Source organism: Leptinotarsa decemlineata, unplaced genomic scaffold (assembly GCF_025532065.1).
Source record: "Leptinotarsa decemlineata unplaced genomic scaffold, Ldec_3_MD MMD2_tig00000133_RagTag_RagTag, whole genome shotgun sequence".
In the NCBI taxonomy this organism is placed as follows: Eukaryota; Metazoa; Arthropoda; class Insecta; order Coleoptera; family Chrysomelidae; genus Leptinotarsa; species Leptinotarsa decemlineata.
In genome coordinates, this window is record NW_027412542.1 from 8,033,847 (window position 1) to 8,054,807 (window position 20,961).

Here is a 20,961-nt window from a genome sequence, read left to right on the forward strand (position 1 = left end):
AACGGAAAAAGTGGCTTCATTTTTGAGGAATCGAGATATTAAAATTGCATATAGAACAAGTAATACGTTGGGAAAGTTAGTTAAAAATAATAACAGTTAGGAATCGAATCCAGGAACATCATACGAGCTATGTAAATAAGAAAACAAATTCAACATACTCAAATCATCTTCTAGAAGAAAATCACATCTTTAATGAAGAGTTCGAAATTTTGCACATAGAAAATAAAGGTCTGAAACTGAATCATTTGAAAGCAATGGAAATTAATAAACTTAAAAATTCAAACATTGTAATGAGTGACCAACTAGATTTGAATAGATCACCATTATTGAACTTGTATTGAAACATTCATCTCTCCCAACGACCTACACAGTAGGTTCTGGTAAATACTTGCCGGGAAGTACCCCGGCTAATACCACTTCGGATATTGAATTATATCCTACAGACATTCATGCAAGATACCTCACAGAGGTTAAGTCTTGCAGATGTTTCTCCTTCATCCAGCAGCAGGACTACACTGAAATCAATCAAGTTGATCACCTACAGAGGAGTTTCAAGGTATTATCTCTCATCAATGCAAGAAAGATCCTACCCAAACAACAATGTGCCTGGGATTCGATTAATTACAATGCTGATCGACTGCATGTATGAAACCTGCATCTGAAAGAAAGACTTAACTAGTAACAGCTCCATTTCGTGAACAAAGCCCCAAGCGAGAAATGAAAATCCAAATGTACTAAATGAAATTTAGAAACATCCATCTCTCCCAACTACCTAGGTCGTAGTCTGGTAAATGCCTGCTGGACTTTAGTTTTCATCAAGTAACGAATCAGTGTATTCAAAATTTACATAGTTTTTCATAAAAACTTGCTTAGGAGTCTGTCAGTTCAGAATACCGAATTGAACAAATTTCAAAATGAAAGAGAAATAGAAGTGAATATTTAAAATCTTTAATAGTAAACAAGTAAGTCACACACATAAAAACTAACTTCTCTTTTGTTCTTTTTCCTTTGCTAAACTCGTACTTTCTGCAAAATATTGGTTTGGATGGTTTATTGCTGTAGATGGTGCTTGTCCATGGACACACTCGAAATACTTGGTGCAGGCAATTTGATAATGTCCATCAGAAGCCATTTCCAACACAGAATTCACACCTTTAAAATTAAATTCATTCAAATTTCATTGATAATTATAGAAAATACAGCATTCCAAAGATATCATTTTCAAGAGTCATTTTGAATAATTTCCAGAATATATTTTTTTTTCAGTTAAATGAGGCATTTAGAGGCATACTGATAATTTGGTCTGCCTCCACTTCAGTCCTGCCACAATTCTCACAACTAATTTTTGCAAAGTGAAAACATGTTACCAAGAGGTATATGTAGCCCAGTTAAGAATACCATATCGCATAATAAAGGATTAATACGAAAGAAAGAAAGAGAAATAGAAATAGAAAGAAATGAGATACATCAAATTCATTACTATTTACATCTGTAAAACTGAAACATTTAAAAGAAAAATTTCGACTTGGCACTAGGAATCATTTATTCGCCGTTTTCATTTCGAATTTCATTGCAAAGAAACCGAAATTACTAGTAACGACTTTGGTATTTTTTCGATTTTGGATAAAAAAAAAATGGATTTGTTACTCGATAAAATTTTGTGGTTTCTAACTTCAGTTTTTTGGTAAAGAATACAGAATTGCTTAGTAGCAGACGACTTTGGTATATTTTCAATAATAGGACAGAAAATTTACAGTTGAATATCGAAATAAAATTTTGTCGTTTGGAGAAAGGGAGAGAAAGAGAGAAATATTCTTTATTGTCTGAAGAACAATAGTATATTATATACCTAGGGTCAGAAGTGAGCTATTATTTACCGAGCATTTTTATATCCTGAGGCGCTACGCGCCTCAGGATATAATGTGCGAGATAAATAATAGCTTTCTTAGCCGAGGTATATATATATAAATATATATATATATATATATATATATATATATATATATATATATATATATATATATATATATATATATATATATATATATATATATATATATATATATATATATATATATATATATATATATATAATTTTTTTCACTACTAACATTGATATATTGACAATTTTAATTTTGGCATTAGTAATTTTCCAACAATTTGTTGAATATTTCGGGATATCAAGTAGAGTGGAGCGTGTTTCTAATCAGACTGGCTTTATTTATGTAAAAATTTGGCATGTGTCAAATTTTGATATGAATCTAGGAAATATCTCATTGCATTTTTTATATATTTCAATGTTCCACTTCTCTCATCGCTTTTGTATGTTCAGAACTTAGAATTTCTCAATTCTGCATTATAGTGAGAAAAACATTTCTTTGGTTATATGATAATCCAAGGCAGCTATGAATTGTTGCATGTCAAATTGAAACGGTACATTTTCCATGTTGAATACGCGATGTCGATGAGCGCAACATCTACTTAGGCCATGAAAACGTTTGCCGGCGTTTCCATGACAACCAAACACTATACAATGATTATTATTGCTGTCAGTTTGCCAAATGCGGTTTTAATTCAAATTTAGATGTCATTTTGAAGAAGTTAAAAGATCTATATAAGTAAATCGTCAATATAATTAATTGAAAAATGGGTGAAAATTCAAGTGATGATGATTTAGAGATGATGTGTACCCCGCCTGATTTGTCACAATTGTACAATTAATTATAATTTCAAATAAGTTTCAAGCATATTTCCAATGTTCAATTTCCTACTTCTAGTTGATAATTAAGTTAACAAAAGTTTCTGTGAATATCTTTAAAATTATAGAATTGTTCTCATTATTTACCTAGGTGTTTTTTTATTATCATTATTTACCAAGGGTGAGAAATATTAATTCTCTTTAGGGGAATGGAGTAAATAATAGCAATTTATCAGGTTAGTAGTGAAAAAATTCTTAGAGACATAGAGTATGACTTATCACTGACTAACAAACAATCAGACTTTGACTTATTACCCGAAATAATGTTTTTGTCGTTATTATTCGAAAAAAACAAGAATTACTAGCAACCAACATTGATATTTTTCTCAACCATGGATTAAAAATGTTGACTTAACACTAGAAATTGAATGTTTATTTCAATAAAAGTTTTTTGGCAAAGAACCCGAAATTACTCACTTCCAAGCAACTTTTACTTTCTAGAAAATAACGTGTTTGTCGTTTTTAGTTCGAATGTTTCAGAGAGGAACCCGGAATTACTTTTAAGCAAATACCTGTTCTTCACAAAATTAATTCATTTTTCAAATGTGTAGACCTACCTTCTGAACTTATTCCCTGTTCAACTATTTTTTGCTTCAAAATGCTGGAGTCCCAATGCTTGAAAGGACACCCATGGTGTTCACCCGTCCCAACAGAACCCATAATGATTTTCATGCAGCTATAAGGAGAATAATCCGTCATACCTCCCGCTTTTCCATACATATGTCTGATCAGGTAAGAATATTCTTTGTCGAACTTTTCATTGTCAATTTTTTTGGTGAACTCCTGTCTCCAGTATTCCATGGCATCTTCATATAAGAGGCCTAAAATAAAAAAAGAATATTAAATAATGATAATATTGAGAATAATAAATATTCTTTATTTTCAATGAGACAATGAAATTGTATTGTGTAGAAAGTGCAATACAAATACACATAATATAAATAAAAAAAAGGATGAAAACAAGCTCATTATCTAAAAGGAAATGAATGAGTTATTCAAAGAAGTCCTGTAGGTGAAGTTTAAAAACATGTTTACAATAAATAATTCTTCAATGATTTTTTGAATACAGGGAAACTATTCAAGTCCTTCACATGATTTCTGTTTGAATAATTTGTTATTCACCACAGAAAACGATTTTGTGCTATAAAAACATTTCCTACTGGGGAAGATTGTTATATCTCTCCTGTACTATAATTATCCACTGCCTCTGATCTGAAATGTTTATTCATTTTTGGTTTTCAAAGTATGTTACATGGTTGATATAAAGGAGGCCCTGTTATAGGCTTATGCCTCTTCAGGGTTACATATTCATTCAACAGCTAATAGTTTACCGTCTATTACCACTGACTCTGCCTGCTTTACAAGTTTGTGAATACCTTTCAAATTTCGTTATTATGGATTTCCAACAGTTTGCAACTTTCATGATTACAAAGCAAGAGCAACAATAGTTTATGACACAATTTTTCAACAAATTGCAAACAAAGTTTTCTTATTATTTAGAATGGTTTGAAAACTACTACACCATGATAAGCGTTAAAGATGAGGAGAATACAGTCCAGCTACTATGTGTTTCAATAGGTTCATCACATTACAATAGCTTAGCTGCATTCTTAGGTCCTGAAAAACCAGTCAAAAACCTGACCTACGACCAATCAATAAAAGCTTTTGAACAATTGCTCATACCAAAAAAAAAGTACAGTTGTTACAGCTCTTCAACAAGATCTCGTAGAATACGATTTCTCAGTAAGATGAGAATTTGACAAAGTAATTTCAGTAGCTGATATTTTTCTTCGTGCTTAATTTATCCGTGGACTTCTAGACAACTGGTTACAAGAACAAATACTACAGTCAAGTATAACTACCACATTTGAAAATATTCAGACCAAAGCCACTGCTTTAGAAGCATCAAAGATTTGTAGTAAGGAAATAACTCGCAAATTTGAAAGTATATTTTTCAAAAAGAGTTGTTACGTATACGATGTGGGGAAGGATAATCATAAAATCAATGATTGTCGCACTGACAAAACAAAATTCGTGCATACTGTTCGAAGGAAGGCCATGTCTCTTGAGTATGTTCAACTACTTTATTGTCGTCCTCCCATAATCGAAATAAACTTGAATCAAAGTCGATAATTCTAGAAGCCGAAGGTATCGTTTCTCCAATATCTACATCCCATTGGGGTTCCCCTTTTGTTTTTGTGCCAGAACCTGACAAAAAAGTAAGACTCTGTGTCAACTATAAATGTGGCGTTAATGACAGATTGGATGTTCATAATAGTCTTCGAAACTCTCGATATTATTGCAATTTAGATTTATTCAAAGCATACCCCTATTGGAGAGATCCATATGTACTGCAATTTCAATGATATACTTCAAAAGTTCATGGCTACTGGATATCCTGATACTAATCGACTTGCTGAAAGTAACATGCGAACGTTGGAACACCGACTGAGAGCCGCTGTGAACGACCAAAAAACCATGAAAGAAACAGTTCAGGAAAATCTGTTTCGTTAACGGGCAACGGCACTTGGTTCTGACGAATCAGAGTTATTTTGCAGTAGAATAATACAACTATTAGGCACGTGATCAACCGCTCTTAGGATGAGATTACCATCCAACGCGTTCAGTGCTGTAGTATCGAAGGATTCGACGGTACCACGGGCACCGGATTAGTTATAATAAACGGTTGTAAATTGATATTGTGTTTATTTTATTTGCTGTTGTTATTATTGTTTTTAGTTTTTGTGGTTGGTAACTTCTACACAAAATCTTCTACAATATACTTAAATTTCGTTTTTATATGAGCGCACGCCTATGGTAAAAGAACGAAATTGGCTCCGCACTTCGTTCGATGTCCTCGAGAACTATGTGAATTCATGAATGAAAGTAGTGGGAGTGGACTTACTGGTGGATTTTTACTATGATTATATCTCAACCAGTAGTCAAGAATTCACCATGCAAATTTTCCCTACAAACCTGCAGTCATTTACAAACTTGAATACTATATAATCATATTAAGTGGGGGGAGATAGTTCAGCCTCAACTTTTCATAAATAACAAGCATGTTGGAAATTTGGTAAAATAAAAAAGAAATTTGGTATTCGGCATTACATTCTCAATTTAGATTGTGATAAAACCATGAAAAGGCATATAAATCAATTGAGGTCCACCTTAGTTAAAGGGCCTCAGAAAAATGTGAGTTTTGGTTCTACTCAATCATCTGGATCATCAATATCTTCTAACAGATTTTATTCTGTTTCAGTAACAGATACTACATCTTTTGTTACTTCTGGGAAAACCACTGCTAGATCTAAACATTCTACAGAATCTGTTTTCCCAGGAAAAATCATCGCTATATCTAGACAATCTGGAAGAGAAAGGCGAAAGCCTGCACGGACTCGAGATTACCAAATGTGAAGTTTTCGTTAAATATTTTATTTTTTCACATGAGTTATTTTCAACAACATTTGCTAGTTCCACTCTGATTCCCAAAAATCTTACTTTGCGGTAAGTATTTGTTATTATAGACAAATTTTTCTGTCAAGGGATTTATCATGATGCGCTCAAAATATCAAAATCTGTCTCTATCTATAAAAACAAAGGATCTAAAAATGAAGTAAACAACTACAGAAACGTATGTTTGCAATCACAATTAGCAAAAATAATTGATTATAGCTACATATGAGATTAAGTAAATTCACTGAACATCACAAACTTAATCCTGATTGCCAGCACGGCTTTAAGCAGAAAAGATCAACATCTTCTGCAATAAATGAACTCTGATCACATATATATGGACCTAAATAAGAGGCAATTCCCAGTCTGCTTATATTTTGATCTTACTTCTTGAAAAACTTTACCGAATGGGGATTAAGGGGTTAGCCAATGACTGGGTTGCCTCATATCTAAAAAACAGAATGCAGGTAGTAGTTATTGATTCGATAAAATCAGAACCTGCCCTTGTTACAATGGGGGTCCCACAAGGATCAACACTGGCCCCGCTATTTTTCATAATTTTTATGAGTGATATAGTACTTGCATCTTTGTCACCAAATAAAACTATAACATATGCAGATGATATAAGCCAAATAGTAGCAAAAAACAACCTTCCACTCTCGATAGAAATCGCAAACAAAACTGCAGAAGAATTATCACACTGGTGTAAAAATAATGAATTACTAGTTAATACAAATAAAATAGTCTTCATGCTCTTCCATCAAAAAAATAGTTCATATGATTACAGTCCCCTCAAAAGAATCGATCATAAATCTATACAGTAGGTCAGTCATATTAAATACTTTGGACTTACAATTGATCAAAAACTGACTTGGGAAGTACATGTAGAAAATCTAGCCTCAAAAATGAGTAGCTTATTTTTTTTAATGAGGCAGTTACAGGGAACTGCTTCATTGCAGGTACTCAAACTGACGTATTTTGGATTCATACAGTCTGCAATGCCTTATGGGCTGGCCTTTTGGGGAAATTCTGCCCATATGACAAAAGTATTCACTGTGCAAAAAAGGATAATGAGATGTATGGCAGGTCTACGCCACAGAGAATCCTGTAGAAATACCTTTACTGAACTGGCACTCTTAACATTGCCTTCACTGTATATCTTCATAATAACAATGAATATCAAGAAACATGAATCAAGCTACATAAAAAATAACTTGATACATGAACATCACAATCGGAATGGTAATGAACTGCGATTACCCTACTCTCGACTGGCTCTTGGTCTGGGATCCTCAAGTTATCAGGGTATCATCTGCTATAATGAGGCACTTCAGCTATTTGGAAACATGTTTAAAAAAAAATCTGTTTTTCCGTTAACCAGCTATCGCACCCTTACGAACGACAACCCACAGAAGTCGAAACTTGTGCGAGCTAAAGATTAACGAGATGTTAACTTTCAACGTGTGATTCCTAACACGTTTCACTGAATTCCAAAGTGCTTTACTTGACTACCTTACAAAAAATGCATTTTATTCTACTGAAGAATTTCTACAACTCTAGGTATTATTCTATAATTACTTTATTTTACTCGTACAAATATATAGATTTTACAATTTTAACTAATTTGAGCTAATCACCGTTATTGCATCTTTTTCATATGTGTATTTAACTGCTAACATGTATGTAGACATTGTAACTATAAATAAGCGCAGTTGCTTTATGTTTTGTTCTGACTAGTCTGATAAAGTTTTATATCTGTATGTACTACATGAATGTCTATTCTATTCTATTCTATGATGACTTATTCACCATGAAATATATGTTTTTTACTCTGTTTTGTAATTTGTGAATACGAATAACTACTGTTTCACCTGCAGTGAAGAATAAATCATCGTTATTGAAGTAATTTGATATCCGGCTTACTATTCTGGCAAAATTGTTTTCTAATTTTTTGTATTTGGTGCAAATATAACCAGTGAGTCATCTGCATGAGTGGTTTAATGACCTCCAGTAACTGCCGATTCGATGTTATGTGGCACACCCATACTCAGATTCAGATAACCAGAACTGACTCTATAAATTTTATTAATTCGTTTGATTAGTATTCACACAAATTGTTTTATATTTTCAAAAAATATCAGCCAACTGAGAGAACCCCCTCTTATACCATATATTTCCAATTTGGAGATAAGTTTTTAATGATTAACCCAGTCAAATGGTCTACTTAAATCACAAAGAATCACGGCTGGGCATACCTTACCGTTCACCATACTAAAATTTTGTTTAATAATGAAAACATTGCCGTAATTTAATGTAATGAAATCAATGCAGCATTTTACTTAACAAAGAATGTTTATTTAAAAATGAACAGAGGTGTGTTGGTTCCATTTTTTTTGAAGGAATTGAAGTTTTCATTTGAATTCATGTCAAAGTTGGGATCACTGTATCTTCAGAAAGAGCATTTCACCAAAATTAAATGTGAATTGGAGCATGCTCTAAGAGATATGGTTGAAAACTCACCTATTCCTTTTAAAAACAATCCATACTGTAATCTACTATAATGTTTGAGGTGGTGACTGCTCTTGAAAACATGGTGCAAATGACTCATGCATAACGGGAAATTCTTCTTTGCATAGATATCCAGACTAGCTGGGTCAATACCCTCCTTATCGCTTTCATGTATGTAATTTCTACCAGTGTAAGCATTGTGTAGATTGGTTAACAAGGAATTCAGTCGATCATCATCAATGGATGACAGTCGATGGCTGTATATCTAAAAATTTCAATTTTGAAAATCCTCTACTGGGATTAAATGTTGATGAAAGATTAATGAAATCATAACTCACATTCAGCGCTTCATTGAGACTTGCTCTAAATTTGGACTGAACACAAACTATCAAATCGCTAGTGAGTATGTATGCATAACCTCGATGAAGATAAACCCTCCTGTTCTTGACCAGTGGCAAGACTTCACTGAAATTTACTTTATAGATGTCGCTTGCATCACAAGAAACATTAGACATACCTAGAAAAATCATTTACATATTCTGTTAACATTACACTAACATGTTATAAATACTTAAAGTAGGTACTTATTTATTCATTAGGCAATTGGTACATATGCTGAGTATTAACAGAATATAAGGAGAAAACAGATCATTAAAAAAAAACAATAGGTATAATTCATACGGACAAAACATTCACAACACAGAAATTTATGTCAATAATAGTTCATTGCATTGAATAATATAGGGGGCATCTAAAATGGGTCGTTTTATGTAGAGAAATTCCTAATAGGGCGGGCGTCTCTGACATATAATTATTTCAAATTTTTTGTAGAGAAGTCAATGTTTCTAACCTTACACAATTTGAAGAGAAAAAAAAACAAGGCCAAATCAATAGAGAACCTGGTAAATCTGCAAAACCTAAAAAATTCACTAGCGAACAACATCTGAGATATTTTTCACAAGTGAATTTTTCAAGTCTTGTGAATGGAAAGAGAATTACTTTCCAAAAGGTTAACTATCTATTTCAAAATAACCATCTCAGTCATTTTTACGCTCATTAATTCCTATTCCAATTGATACTTGTCCATTCCATCTTAATCAATAGAAAAATGCTAAATAAAATTTTAAACTGGCTCACAAAAAAATGACTAACCAACTACAGCAAACTAAAAAACTACAATACAGGGTGATACAAATATCAAACTAAATCATCTTTCATCAGATCTACTCAAAATTCAGTCTGAGCAGAAATGTGATGAAATAATAAATTTAGTCAGAGACAATTCTGAAAACAGAAATTTTTCAAAATCCAGACTCAAATAAGTTCTGAAATTATAAATTTGGTCAAAGACGATTCTGAAAATAGATCACATACATCAGTGAATACCCAGAATTGGAGAATAGCTCATAACGGACACAAATAATGAATACTTGACAATAAAAGGGAAAATAGAAGATGGTAAACCTTTATGTGTGTAAAACTGAATTAATTGTATATTCAGAAGAGCTAAGAAAATTTCTTGAAGTTAATTTTCCAGAAGTACCCTGTGAAAAACTAAATTCAGTTTTCATAAATATATGCCCCTTTGAAGGTAACCATAGCACAACAAAATTTTAGACCTGTCATGGACACCAGTAAATGGCCAGTGAATTCTTTCATCGGATATTTTTTACAAGGAAAAGAGTCTGAGATGAAAATCAATTCATCAGTCTTTTAATCCCAGAGTGCTAGTGTTGAATGTAGGAGGAATAAATCATATGAAAGCTGATCAATTATTTATATATGTTCATCTGTCTTAAGGAATTTAGATATTCTCTGTTTAACTGAAATTTTTTTCAGAAAAAACTGTATTGATAATATCAAAATTGATGGAAATGAATATAGCTAATTTTTTTGGTAGATTGAATTATGAGTGTGATGGCGTTTAACAGTGTTGTTTCCTTGATAATTGTCAAGCTCGAAAATGCTCAATAAATCCTACTTTTAGTCGGGATAAACTTTTATTGACTTTTCTTTGACAAATTATCAGTAACAATTCAAACATTTTATTTTGTTATCTACAGGGTCATATTATAAACAATTCAAGGCAAACTAATTAAATATGAACAAATTAATATAATATAACATTCTCCCCCCGCTGGAGGAATTACTTTTCCTCTAGCTCCAATCTGAAATTTTCGAGACTGGGCGCCTATATTCCGAAGTTTTAGAGGAGAAACTCTCGTTTTCGCTGAGATAAGACAAACATCAGTTCTGTCTTCTCCAATGACGCGAGAAAGCTAGCTGCTGAGAATGCTTTCTCACTACTATCACAAAATGTGTGAATTTCGATTCGTAATGCTGATGGAATCAATGGATTATAGCATCTTGGAATTTTGATCTGTACAATTTTCTCCATGTCACTCAACCAATCTTTTCAAGCAATGAGAAGTTCTTCAAGTAACAAATCATCCCAATCGATTCCTACTCGCCAAATATCTTGCATCAGTATTTTACCTCTCACTGTGAAAGTAGAGATCAAACCTAGCGGGTCGTATACCAACATCAAAGCTCGCAAAACCTTCCTCTTTGTAGGTTGTTCCGCCACTAAGTTTTCTGAAGTCAGTCTGAAGGAAAATTCGTCGTTTCCGGGATCCCAGCATAAGCCTAATATTCGATGTAAGGAAGTGTATCCATATTTTTTGTAGCCACCAGTAATATATCATCAGATAGCTTATCTCGAATCAGTTAGGAGTTTGTCATCTAGTTAACTACTTCGAATCCGGCAACCTTCTGGACTTTACATACTTCTGTTATCGTTTCTAGTGCTTCTTCTTCAGTGTCTTTTGAAAAAAAGTAGTCATCTACATAGAATTTCTTGATAATAGCTGTTGGGATGCCTGGATTCGTAGAAAATGTCTCAGCATTTGTGTTTTTTACGAATTGAGCACATACGGGCTAACAGGTTGCTCCAAAAGTCATGACCAACATTTCATATATCAGGAGATCTGTCGCTTTCCAAATTTCGCCAAAGGAATCGTTGAGCACATCTATCTCGTTCTTGTATTCCTACTCTATGGAACATCTCTCGAATATCTCCAAAAAAACCGAAACGCCTTTGTCGAAATTTCCATAAAATTGCAACCAATGACTGCAACAAATCTGGATCAGAGAGTAGAGCATCATTCAAGTTTATATATCTTGATTTTGCTGCGGCATCAAAGACTAGCCTGATTTTATTCGACCTGATGGGATTTTCTACAGCGAAATGAGGAAGATACCAAGAATGAGGATTGTCAATTTTCTCTTCCTCTAAGCTCAACTTCTTTATATATCCTTTCTCTTCATATTTCATAATTTTCTTGCAATATTTCTTCCCAAATTTTTCATTCAGACAATATTTTCTTTCGACACATTTTAGTCTTTTGAGTGCCATGAATTTACTTTCAGGTAGCTGTATGTTATCGGTTGTCCACAATAAACCGATTTCGTAGTTTTTTCTGGTGTACTTTAAGGTGTTTCTCATCAGTTCTAATGCTCGTGAACTTTCACGAGATGCGTTCAAAGTACCAAATGTTTCGGTCAGATAAGATTTTTCTACCATCTTCTGCAGCTCTTCATCAGTCGTCTTTTCTTCACAAATCTGTAAAGTATGGGCTTTGAAAGAGTTTTCCCTGCTATTTGGACTTGGTCCGTGTACAACCCAACCTAACTTACATTTATTGGCTACAGGAAGATTTTCTTGGCCAGTTCTTATCTGTCTCGCAAATATCAGATGTATGTTATCTTGTCCAATAAGCAGAGAAGGTTTTTCATGATCGATATCTTTTATTGGAACACCTTTTAGATGTGAAAACTTTTTCCAGTTGGATATGTTGATGTGTTGTTCGGGTAACGACATATGAGTGACAGTTTGGACTCTTTTCATAGTAAACATTCCATGACATTTTCGTTTGTCCATTGTAGACAAAGTGATTTCTTTGTTCCAGTTAGCCCAAGTGTCTCTGTTACTTCTGCATCTAATAGTGTCACCGTAGACGCCTCATCACAAAGAGCGAGAATAGGGACAATACCTTGTGGACCGTATTATTTTATACGAATGACTCTCAGAAGAATCGTCGAAAAGGGTTTGTTGACAGAACATACTCTTCCTCGACTATCATCATTAGTATCTCTTCCTATCGCTGCCTGGTTGCTATTGACTTCTAATTCTTTGTGTAATAGAGGATGATGATGAAGTTTACAGCCGTTTGTTCTACAAACCTTCCTCTTTTTTACATTTGAATTTTTGATGATTCTTTTGAAGGCAACTGAAACATAGTTTTTTTTCGGTTACCGTTTCCCATCTTTTATTCAGGTCCTCATAATTCATTTGTGGACAAATGCTTTCTTAGTGTATTTTATCACAATAACCACACCTCTTGTGAGTGTTTTGGGTGTGAGTATTGCAGACTCTTTCATTTCTCTTTATTTGATTTGTGAATTTCTGTGAGAATGTTTCATTGCGTGGGGTACCAACATTACACGCAAAGCTTGCTTTCTTGTTCAACTACAAAGAGAAATCTTCTAAATTGATATAACTCTTTTTCATTCCAACCTTTTCACCCCAGGATAATTTCATTGAATCCGGAATTTTCATCAGTAACTCTCGAATAAATTGAGGATTTTCGAGATAACGTTTACTTCCTAGACTCTTCATGATCGAAACCATGTTGGTCACCTCTGCAGAATAATGAATCAGCTTTTCAAAGTTATTTTCTCTTATGGAAGGAAGGATACTGATTCTGTTCATCAAAGTATCTGTGATGTATTCAGGTCTTCTGAACCGTTTCTCTAAAATTTCAATCACAAGGTCTACGTTATCGGCAGTTAACATCAAACCTGCAACTGTTGTCTTTGCTTCCCTTTTTAGAAATCTCTGCAGCTTCAGCATGATCTCTTCATTGCTGTAGTCACAAAACTTGTGAAGATTCTTGAAATACTTATGGAACAGGGGCCAATCTTGGGGACTGCCATCAAACTGTGGAAAATCCTTCTCTAATACTTTTCGCATGTGAAATTTATCTGGATTCATTACTTCATGTGACGTTGGGCTTTGAGTTGTTGAAGCTGGGAGAGAAAACGTTCTGAGAACGTTTGCAACAGTTCCGCAAAGCTGTTGTATGTCTTGTGATGTGATATTTCCTGGTTTCTCTTCGAGAAATTGTCCTTCAACCTTGAGTATGTTACCAGTGGGTTTCTCAGTTTTTTCAGAAATACGTGACAGATTTTCTTTTCTATCATAATGAAATTGTTCAGATGTGTAATCTATCAATTGAGATACTCTGTTGCTTTGTTCTTGTTCTTTACCTAATTCTCTCGTGATACTTTCGCACCTTGCTTCTGCTGTCCTCTTCTTGGGCATCTATCTCGGCTTCATGTAATTTTTCTTCGAGTTGAAGAAGGTGTAAACTATCAGCTATTTCCTTCTTCTTCAACTCTCTACGGTTCTTTTCTTCCAGTTCTAGCTCTCTGGATTTTCTTTGAAGCTCCCGATTTGTATTTTTATTTTTAGAGCTATTCTTTCCTTTTTCAAATCCAAACTACTTCATCGAGATAGTCCGGTATCCCTTGAGGTTCTCAAATGAACAGACTGCTTCGGGTAAACCTCATGTATCAAGGAAGTTGACTCGCCAGATTTATCTTCAACGTTTTTTTCATGTAGTTTTTCTAGATTGGATTCTGGTTTCTCACAACTTCCAAATCCGTTTGGCCATACATAGTCCGATGGCAGACTTTGATTCAGACCTTATAATACTTTATTTTCCATGTAGACAATATACATTGCACAATATTATTAAATTATTTTGAAGTACCTAAATTTAGGATCAAATATAAAACACAGTAAGTACTCAATTAAAATATCAGGATACTCCATGATAGATAAAATACAATGTGTAAATTCTGATAAGAATGAATATAGAATAAAATGTTAGAATTAAAGTAGTGGTTGGATTACTGATTTTGCAAAAATTAAGAAGACCTGCAATTGTTATCCACACATGCTTCAGTGACATAAATAGGTCTTTTCAAAATGTCCTGGCCTAGGATAATGGATAATCATTTTGTCTGTCTGAACTGACGTTTGAGATTTGAAGATGAATTCAATATAATTCAAAATGGCAATGAACTAGCAGTTTTGCTTTGTGCCTAGGTATTGCCAGTTTCCCAGCAAAATTCTAGAAATGTGATGAAATTGCCGCTACTTGAAGAAACTCCATGAAAACATATTCTTCTTTTGAAGAAGTTACTGTATGGTATAAAACACTGTTCAGGGAAACTCTCAGTTTGAAGTGTTATTTAGGTATGTTGATTTCAAAAAGTGAAATCTATCAAGTTGATAGTGTGTAATGTATGTACATGAAGAATATAAATGATAGCTGCCCCTGACAAAAACTGATAAAATTGAGCATTTATGAAAGCCGTTCTTGTAAAAACCTTGCTACCTACCTGGGGTAGACAAAATCAAATCATTTTTAAGCTGATCTCTTTCTTCTGTAGAAATATGCTGGTATGTTAAATTATTGAGCTCTAAAAATTGGGTGATACTTTGGGGAGTCTGAATAATAAATCTTAGTTTGAACCACTCCAACTCTCTACTTAGAAACCATCTCCGTAGATCCTCTGATCTGCAATACGCCAAGCGTAAAATGTAGTGAGAAAGATGGTCCGCTCTTCTTGCTTGAACATCTAGCTCACTTTTTCTGAAAGTACAAACAAAAGTGATTTAATTCTTCAGGAGGGAGTTTTTTTTACCCATTAGCACCTCTCATTAATCTCATATATTTTTTCAAACCATGTTTAGCAAGGTCTTCATTGATTGATTTTCTCCATTCCTCTGAGAACTGTTTGTGGCCCCTGAGAGAAGCCTCTTCTATTATTCGTAACAGTTGTAGTCTTTCTAATGCCAGTTCTTCAAATTCATGTAAAGGGATATTATGCTGAGGATGGTCCTTATACATATAAACATCATGGTTATAAAGTTCACTTTCAGTTTGGTTAATTACAGTTTGTCTGATTTTCCTTCTTCTAGCTGTAGTATCCATATTCAAAGATAGAAAAAATCACAACACTACTCTGAGCTACTTTAACATTTGTTGAGAAAGTATTGAAAATCTCCCGCCACTTTCATTAACCTCCAATCATTCTTCTTCTTCTTCACATCGTTAGTTGGCCATATGCGTTCTATAGAATTGGTATAAAAACATAGGAAGTTTTACTTCTCATTTTTCATGATGAAGAAGGGAGTTTTTAATATCGAAAAATTATCAATTCGAAGGTTTCATTCGGTACCTCACAAGTAAATACTGAGAGCTCATTATAGCGGTAGGTTTCCTTTACTCACTTTTCTTTGGCAAACGCCACTCCATTATATTGCCCATCCGGCGCTGTATATAGTAACATCAAAGAAGGAAAACAATACATATATTATACAATTGTTATCTGCTTGCACCGTGACGGCGAAATCCCAATCTTTTTCTATTTTGAAATTATTGAGACTGGTGCCATTGAAATATTTCATTTGAATAATATCGACAATTAAACAAGTTGAAAGTATGATCTAGTACTACTAATCGATTACTACACTGACGGATTCATCTGGAATCAGTAATTACCAAAAAAGTTTTCAGTGCGAAAATTTTATAATCATCATGAATAGTCAAAGCAGATATTGGCAGAAAAAAATATACCACTATAGAAATTGAACACTGAGAATAGCTGGTTGGCTTGATAATGATTATTTTAAATAACATACTGTTGTACATGCTAATTGTACTAGAAAAATAACCGCTTCAAAAATTCCTGTCAGTTTTACGTCAACCGCTGATGATAGCAAAAGCCGACAAGTAGTATCCAGTTTCGCTACTAGATGCCACCTCATCCTTTGATTGCTCAAATTTTCATTTTTCCAATGTATACTTTTTGAAATACTTCATATTATTTTACCCAAGGGTGACAAAAAGCCAGTCAAGAAATCGTTTATTCGATTTTTATCTCTGAATTAACCAGGACGTTAATTTCGATGAAACGGTTAATAGAATTTTAAATATCAGAGATCAGGGATAGTTTTCAAAATAGAAATGCACACAGAAACTGATGTCCCTCTTCCTGTGAGTATTTACGCAAATCATCAGGTGAGTTTCATTCAACTCAATATTTATAGAATAAGTATTTTTGAGAAACGGAAGCAATAAAAATCCTCCGCCTATAGTTCACATATATGTCACAAAAAATTTTATTTTGAAACAAGTCTTCAAAGTAGTGAAAGGTTTTCTTCTCTACTTCCAAAATTTTGGGATCAGAATCATGAACAGAAAATAAACTTGAAGGTTGTGGTTATTAACACAACTACGGGTGGTGTCTCTTACTGAGGCTCCGTGAACGTAATATTCCTTATCAATTTTAGTTTATAAGTAGAAGTCGTTTCGGATTTTTTTTATTTCTTCAGTCTAAAAATGAAACCTCTTCATTCTCTTGCTCATATATACTTATAATTAAATGGAATTTGATCGTACACATATATCATGAGCCTGGCAAAATGAGCTCGAATGAGAAGCAACGGCTTTAGAGAGAGAGAGAAGCAGAGCTTTCTTTAGGTGAGAAATCTCCGTAGGGTATTCTTTAGGGAAAAAATGAATAACTGATATCAACACAAATGAAGAACAGGAAGCTGATGAGTTTTTCGAAATTATTGATGAATTTGGAATTAATATAATATAAGTATTCATGCTCTAGTGCTATTCTTCCACTCAACCATCAATTATCAAGTATAAAACTAACGGGGTTAATCCCGAAACCAGTTGTATAAATAAAATTAAGTGTTTTTATTCACTTCATTTAAGTTATTATAAACTATCACAAAATAAACAAGTCATCAATCACACATATTAATAAAAAAGTATCATTAAAATCATTGTATTCAGAAAAAGTGAGCTATCCTTTTGACGAGTATATTCATTGACGCCAATTCTCTAGAGTGCTATGTTTTCAAATAAAAGACAGCTAAGATTTGAAGATTGTTTTGTTTTATTCGAATATAGTCATTGATACAGTACAGCCACGATTTATATTTTTTGAAACTAAGTGATGGCGCATTACTATTAATTATTCTTTATTGAAGGAAAGTTTCTACGGTTTACCTAAATTCTTTTTTACCACAAATATTCGATTTGACACTGTCATTGTTTCTTAGTTCGGAATAAATCTATTTTCCATCGTAATTATAAATCTTGACTCCAAATTGGAAATTGTCAATATAGTTATGTGTAATATTCCACATACTGAAATATTCAAATTGTGAGGTACCGAAGTTAAAAAATGGAATATAAAATATGTTTTTATAGAATAATTAATAAAATGCTGACGAATGTCCAAAATCGTAATATGGGGTTATTACTATTAGTGCTACGGCACTACTGTACTACTACTACTACTGCACTAATAGTAGTAGCCGGACGTCGGATCAGTAGCCACGTCGTTTCGTTTTCGTTAGTTTACTGAGTTTCTCGGATGCACAAATTGATGACGCAACTGACGTGACGTAACCCAAATGTAAATTTATCGATAATAGGGAGGTACTATTTTTTTTGAACAATCTGTGTCATACTCTGCCTGAAGCAATATTTTAACATATTTTGAAACAAAAATTTCCCTTGGAATATGTGATAAGAATTTATATTTGGGCAAGAATTGAAAGCGTACATAGGTCCAACATACATCACTGTATATTTGGGGAGTATTCCAGAACGCCGTTTTTTCAATAAAATATTGTTTGAAAGAGTATAATTTGAAATCTTTGAAAGGGAACCAAACGTACCCTTGAAATCGAGAGTTACGTCAGTCGAACACTTCTCGGCAGAATGTTTATAGAAGACCTCAATCTCTCAATGCTATAAACTAATATATAAACAGGGTGAGCCAATATAAACGAAACTCTTATAATTGACGTTAGAAAAATATCGTTCGAATCCGTCTATCGTTAATTTTTTTCTTTCAAGCAAACTTTTAATCTTATCATCACTTACACCCTCTTGGCATGGTGCGATACAACCCTTAAATCTTGAATGGGATTAGGGTTCAAACGAAATACCTTGTTAAAAAGGTGTCATTGATTTCATTTTTCAACACTACCTGTCAAAAGAAGGAACATAGTCAGGACCTTGCCAAAGAAAATCATTAAGACTCACACCTTGAGTTTTTGTCGCAGCGTGAATTCAACTCTTATTTCAATTATGATTTATTGATACCCAAACTGGGCGCACGGAAAGTCAAAAAACAAGCATCCCCATACAGTGGCAGCGCAAGACCTGAATTTAATGTGGGGGCAAGGTGCATTTTGCGAGGCCCGTTGATGGTGCATGAAGAAGGGTTTATAAAATGAAAAAACACTTGAAATTAAACAATTTTTAATTCATACGGAAACATTTCACAAAAATTTTTACTTATGTAGGTACTTTTTTGAAACATTAAACAACGAAATAAAAAATTAAAAAACCCGACTCAAAATTGATAAAAAAAACACAATGTCTTGGTCGCCGCATTAAAACCCTAGTCAAAGTCACTGACACAGTGGCTATTTTCTCACTTTCCTTCAATCGAAGAATTTTTTTTCTTTTTGCTGAATCAAATTCCCATTTTCTCCCTTTTAAGTCAATCTGTATTAGTGCCTAGCCTGACATGATTGATAAATTATGAAGAATGCACCAATATTGTATCCGTAACCTGTAAAATAAGTTAAAATAACATTTGTAGGTAGGTAGGTACTTGTTTCTTTCCTTGAGTATAATTACCTTAAGAAGTGGACTAATTCGTTTCATTAAAGACTGGATGATTATAATACATATTACCTGTTGTGGAATTGGCCGCGGCGGTAGTACGCCCGACTCACTAGGAGGACCGTGGGTTCGATTCCTGCCCCGACCAGATATTTTTCTCGAGAGAATTTTTCTGGTTGATGCTGGGATGATTCTGCAACCGTGTTAGGAATCACACGTTAAAAGGTAAGACTTCGTTAGTCCTTAGCTCCTTATTCTCAACTTCTGAGAGTTGTCGTTCGTATGGGGGCGACAGCTGATTAACGGAAAACAGATTTCAAACAGATTTTTCAGTATTTCACTAATAAATAAACATTGGACATTTGACTGGTTTCCTTTCTTGAAATTATTGATAACTTTTCAAAACAAATGTAATAAATGTTTAATATAATATAATACGCATAGTGAAAAAAAGAAGGTGGAGTCTAGCGCAACAAATTGAAGATATGAAACAAATAATATACATAATTTTTAATCATGTATTGTTTTGTAAAAGAAACTAAAATAAATGTGAGTGCAAGTATGATTGATTAATATAATAAACACAGGTGTTATTATTTTTGTTCACAATATATTTTGAATTTCTACTTATTAAATATATGTTATCGTTTTGAAACTATGTAATACTATTATTTATGCTCACATTCGTCTGCATGCCATACTTTGATTGGCTTTCGTTTAAGGGGTCTCTGACTGGGGATTCCCCGTGATAGCAGACTAACGTCAAGTAATGTTCCAGACTAAATAAAAACGACTGATCAGAATCGACGAATATGAGAATATTTCAATTATTCAATTTTATGATACAATGAAGTTTATCAAAAAAAAAATATGAATTTTTCATTCATATGCTTGTATGTGCCGAAAAGTGGAATATTTTCAAGTTGAGAATTTTCTAATGTATTGATAATGAAAAAACTCATGGCGTGTACTTTTGGATTTTCAATAGTTTTTCAAATTTATGTTCGGCTTTAAGGCACGAGGCCCTTTGCACCGCCCACTGTAAGCACCCAGTGACGGTTTGTACTGTAATAAAAAAATCCAGATTTTGAATATTCCTTTTGTGGTTTATGAAAAACTATATTTTTTCATGAAAACTACAAAACGCTACAAAACATGTATTTCTTTTAAACAGTACTGTATTCTAGAAACCCGATATACCATTCGTTGAGAGTGTTCTTGTCTTTCGACCCGTTATTTTCTTTTAAGAAGTTGGTCAGTATAATAATTACTGGGAAAACCATTTCTAATACGATATACTTACCTGCCCAGGTAAGTGGTCTTCAGTGCTTCAATCGTCAGTACAAAATCAGTTGATAAACAATTAAAGTGCGAATAAATTACTTTGATATCGATTACGAGTAACAATATCTCATGCGATAAGGCGGGTTTACGTATATAAAAAGC

The 20,961-nt window shown here is 33.4% G+C and overlaps 2 protein-coding genes and 1 long non-coding RNA gene across 3 annotated transcripts in view; 1 reads left to right on the plus strand and 2 right to left on the minus strand.

The window, feature by feature from the left end:
* Positions 1-932: 932 nt before the first annotated feature.
* Prim2 (DNA primase subunit 2) lies at positions 933-15,897 on the minus strand. The gene is made up of 6 exons (XM_023158907.2): positions 15,497-15,897; positions 15,191-15,444; positions 9,061-9,239; positions 8,735-8,987; positions 3,316-3,579; positions 933-1,152 (listed from the first exon to the last, which is right to left on the minus strand). The coding sequence occupies exons 1-6, from the start codon at positions 15,784-15,786 to the stop codon at positions 983-985; spliced, it is 1,410 nt and encodes a 469-aa protein (XP_023014675.2). The 5' UTR covers positions 15,787-15,897; the 3' UTR covers positions 933-982.
* Positions 15,898-16,608: 711 nt separating this feature from the next.
* LOC111504365 (prestin) overlaps positions 16,609-20,961 on the plus strand; it is a 55,450-nt gene continuing 51,097 nt past the window's right edge. The window contains exon 1 of the mRNA XM_074172664.1: positions 16,609-16,875. The gene's annotated coding sequence lies outside the window, so the exon portion shown is untranslated. The remainder of the gene's footprint in view (positions 16,876-20,961) is intronic.
* On the minus strand, positions 16,870-20,952 carry LOC111504366 (uncharacterized). The gene is made up of 3 exons (XR_012464868.1): positions 20,819-20,952; positions 19,588-19,810; positions 16,870-19,462 (listed from the first exon to the last, which is right to left on the minus strand). It is a non-coding gene; the product is annotated as an uncharacterized lncRNA (long non-coding RNA).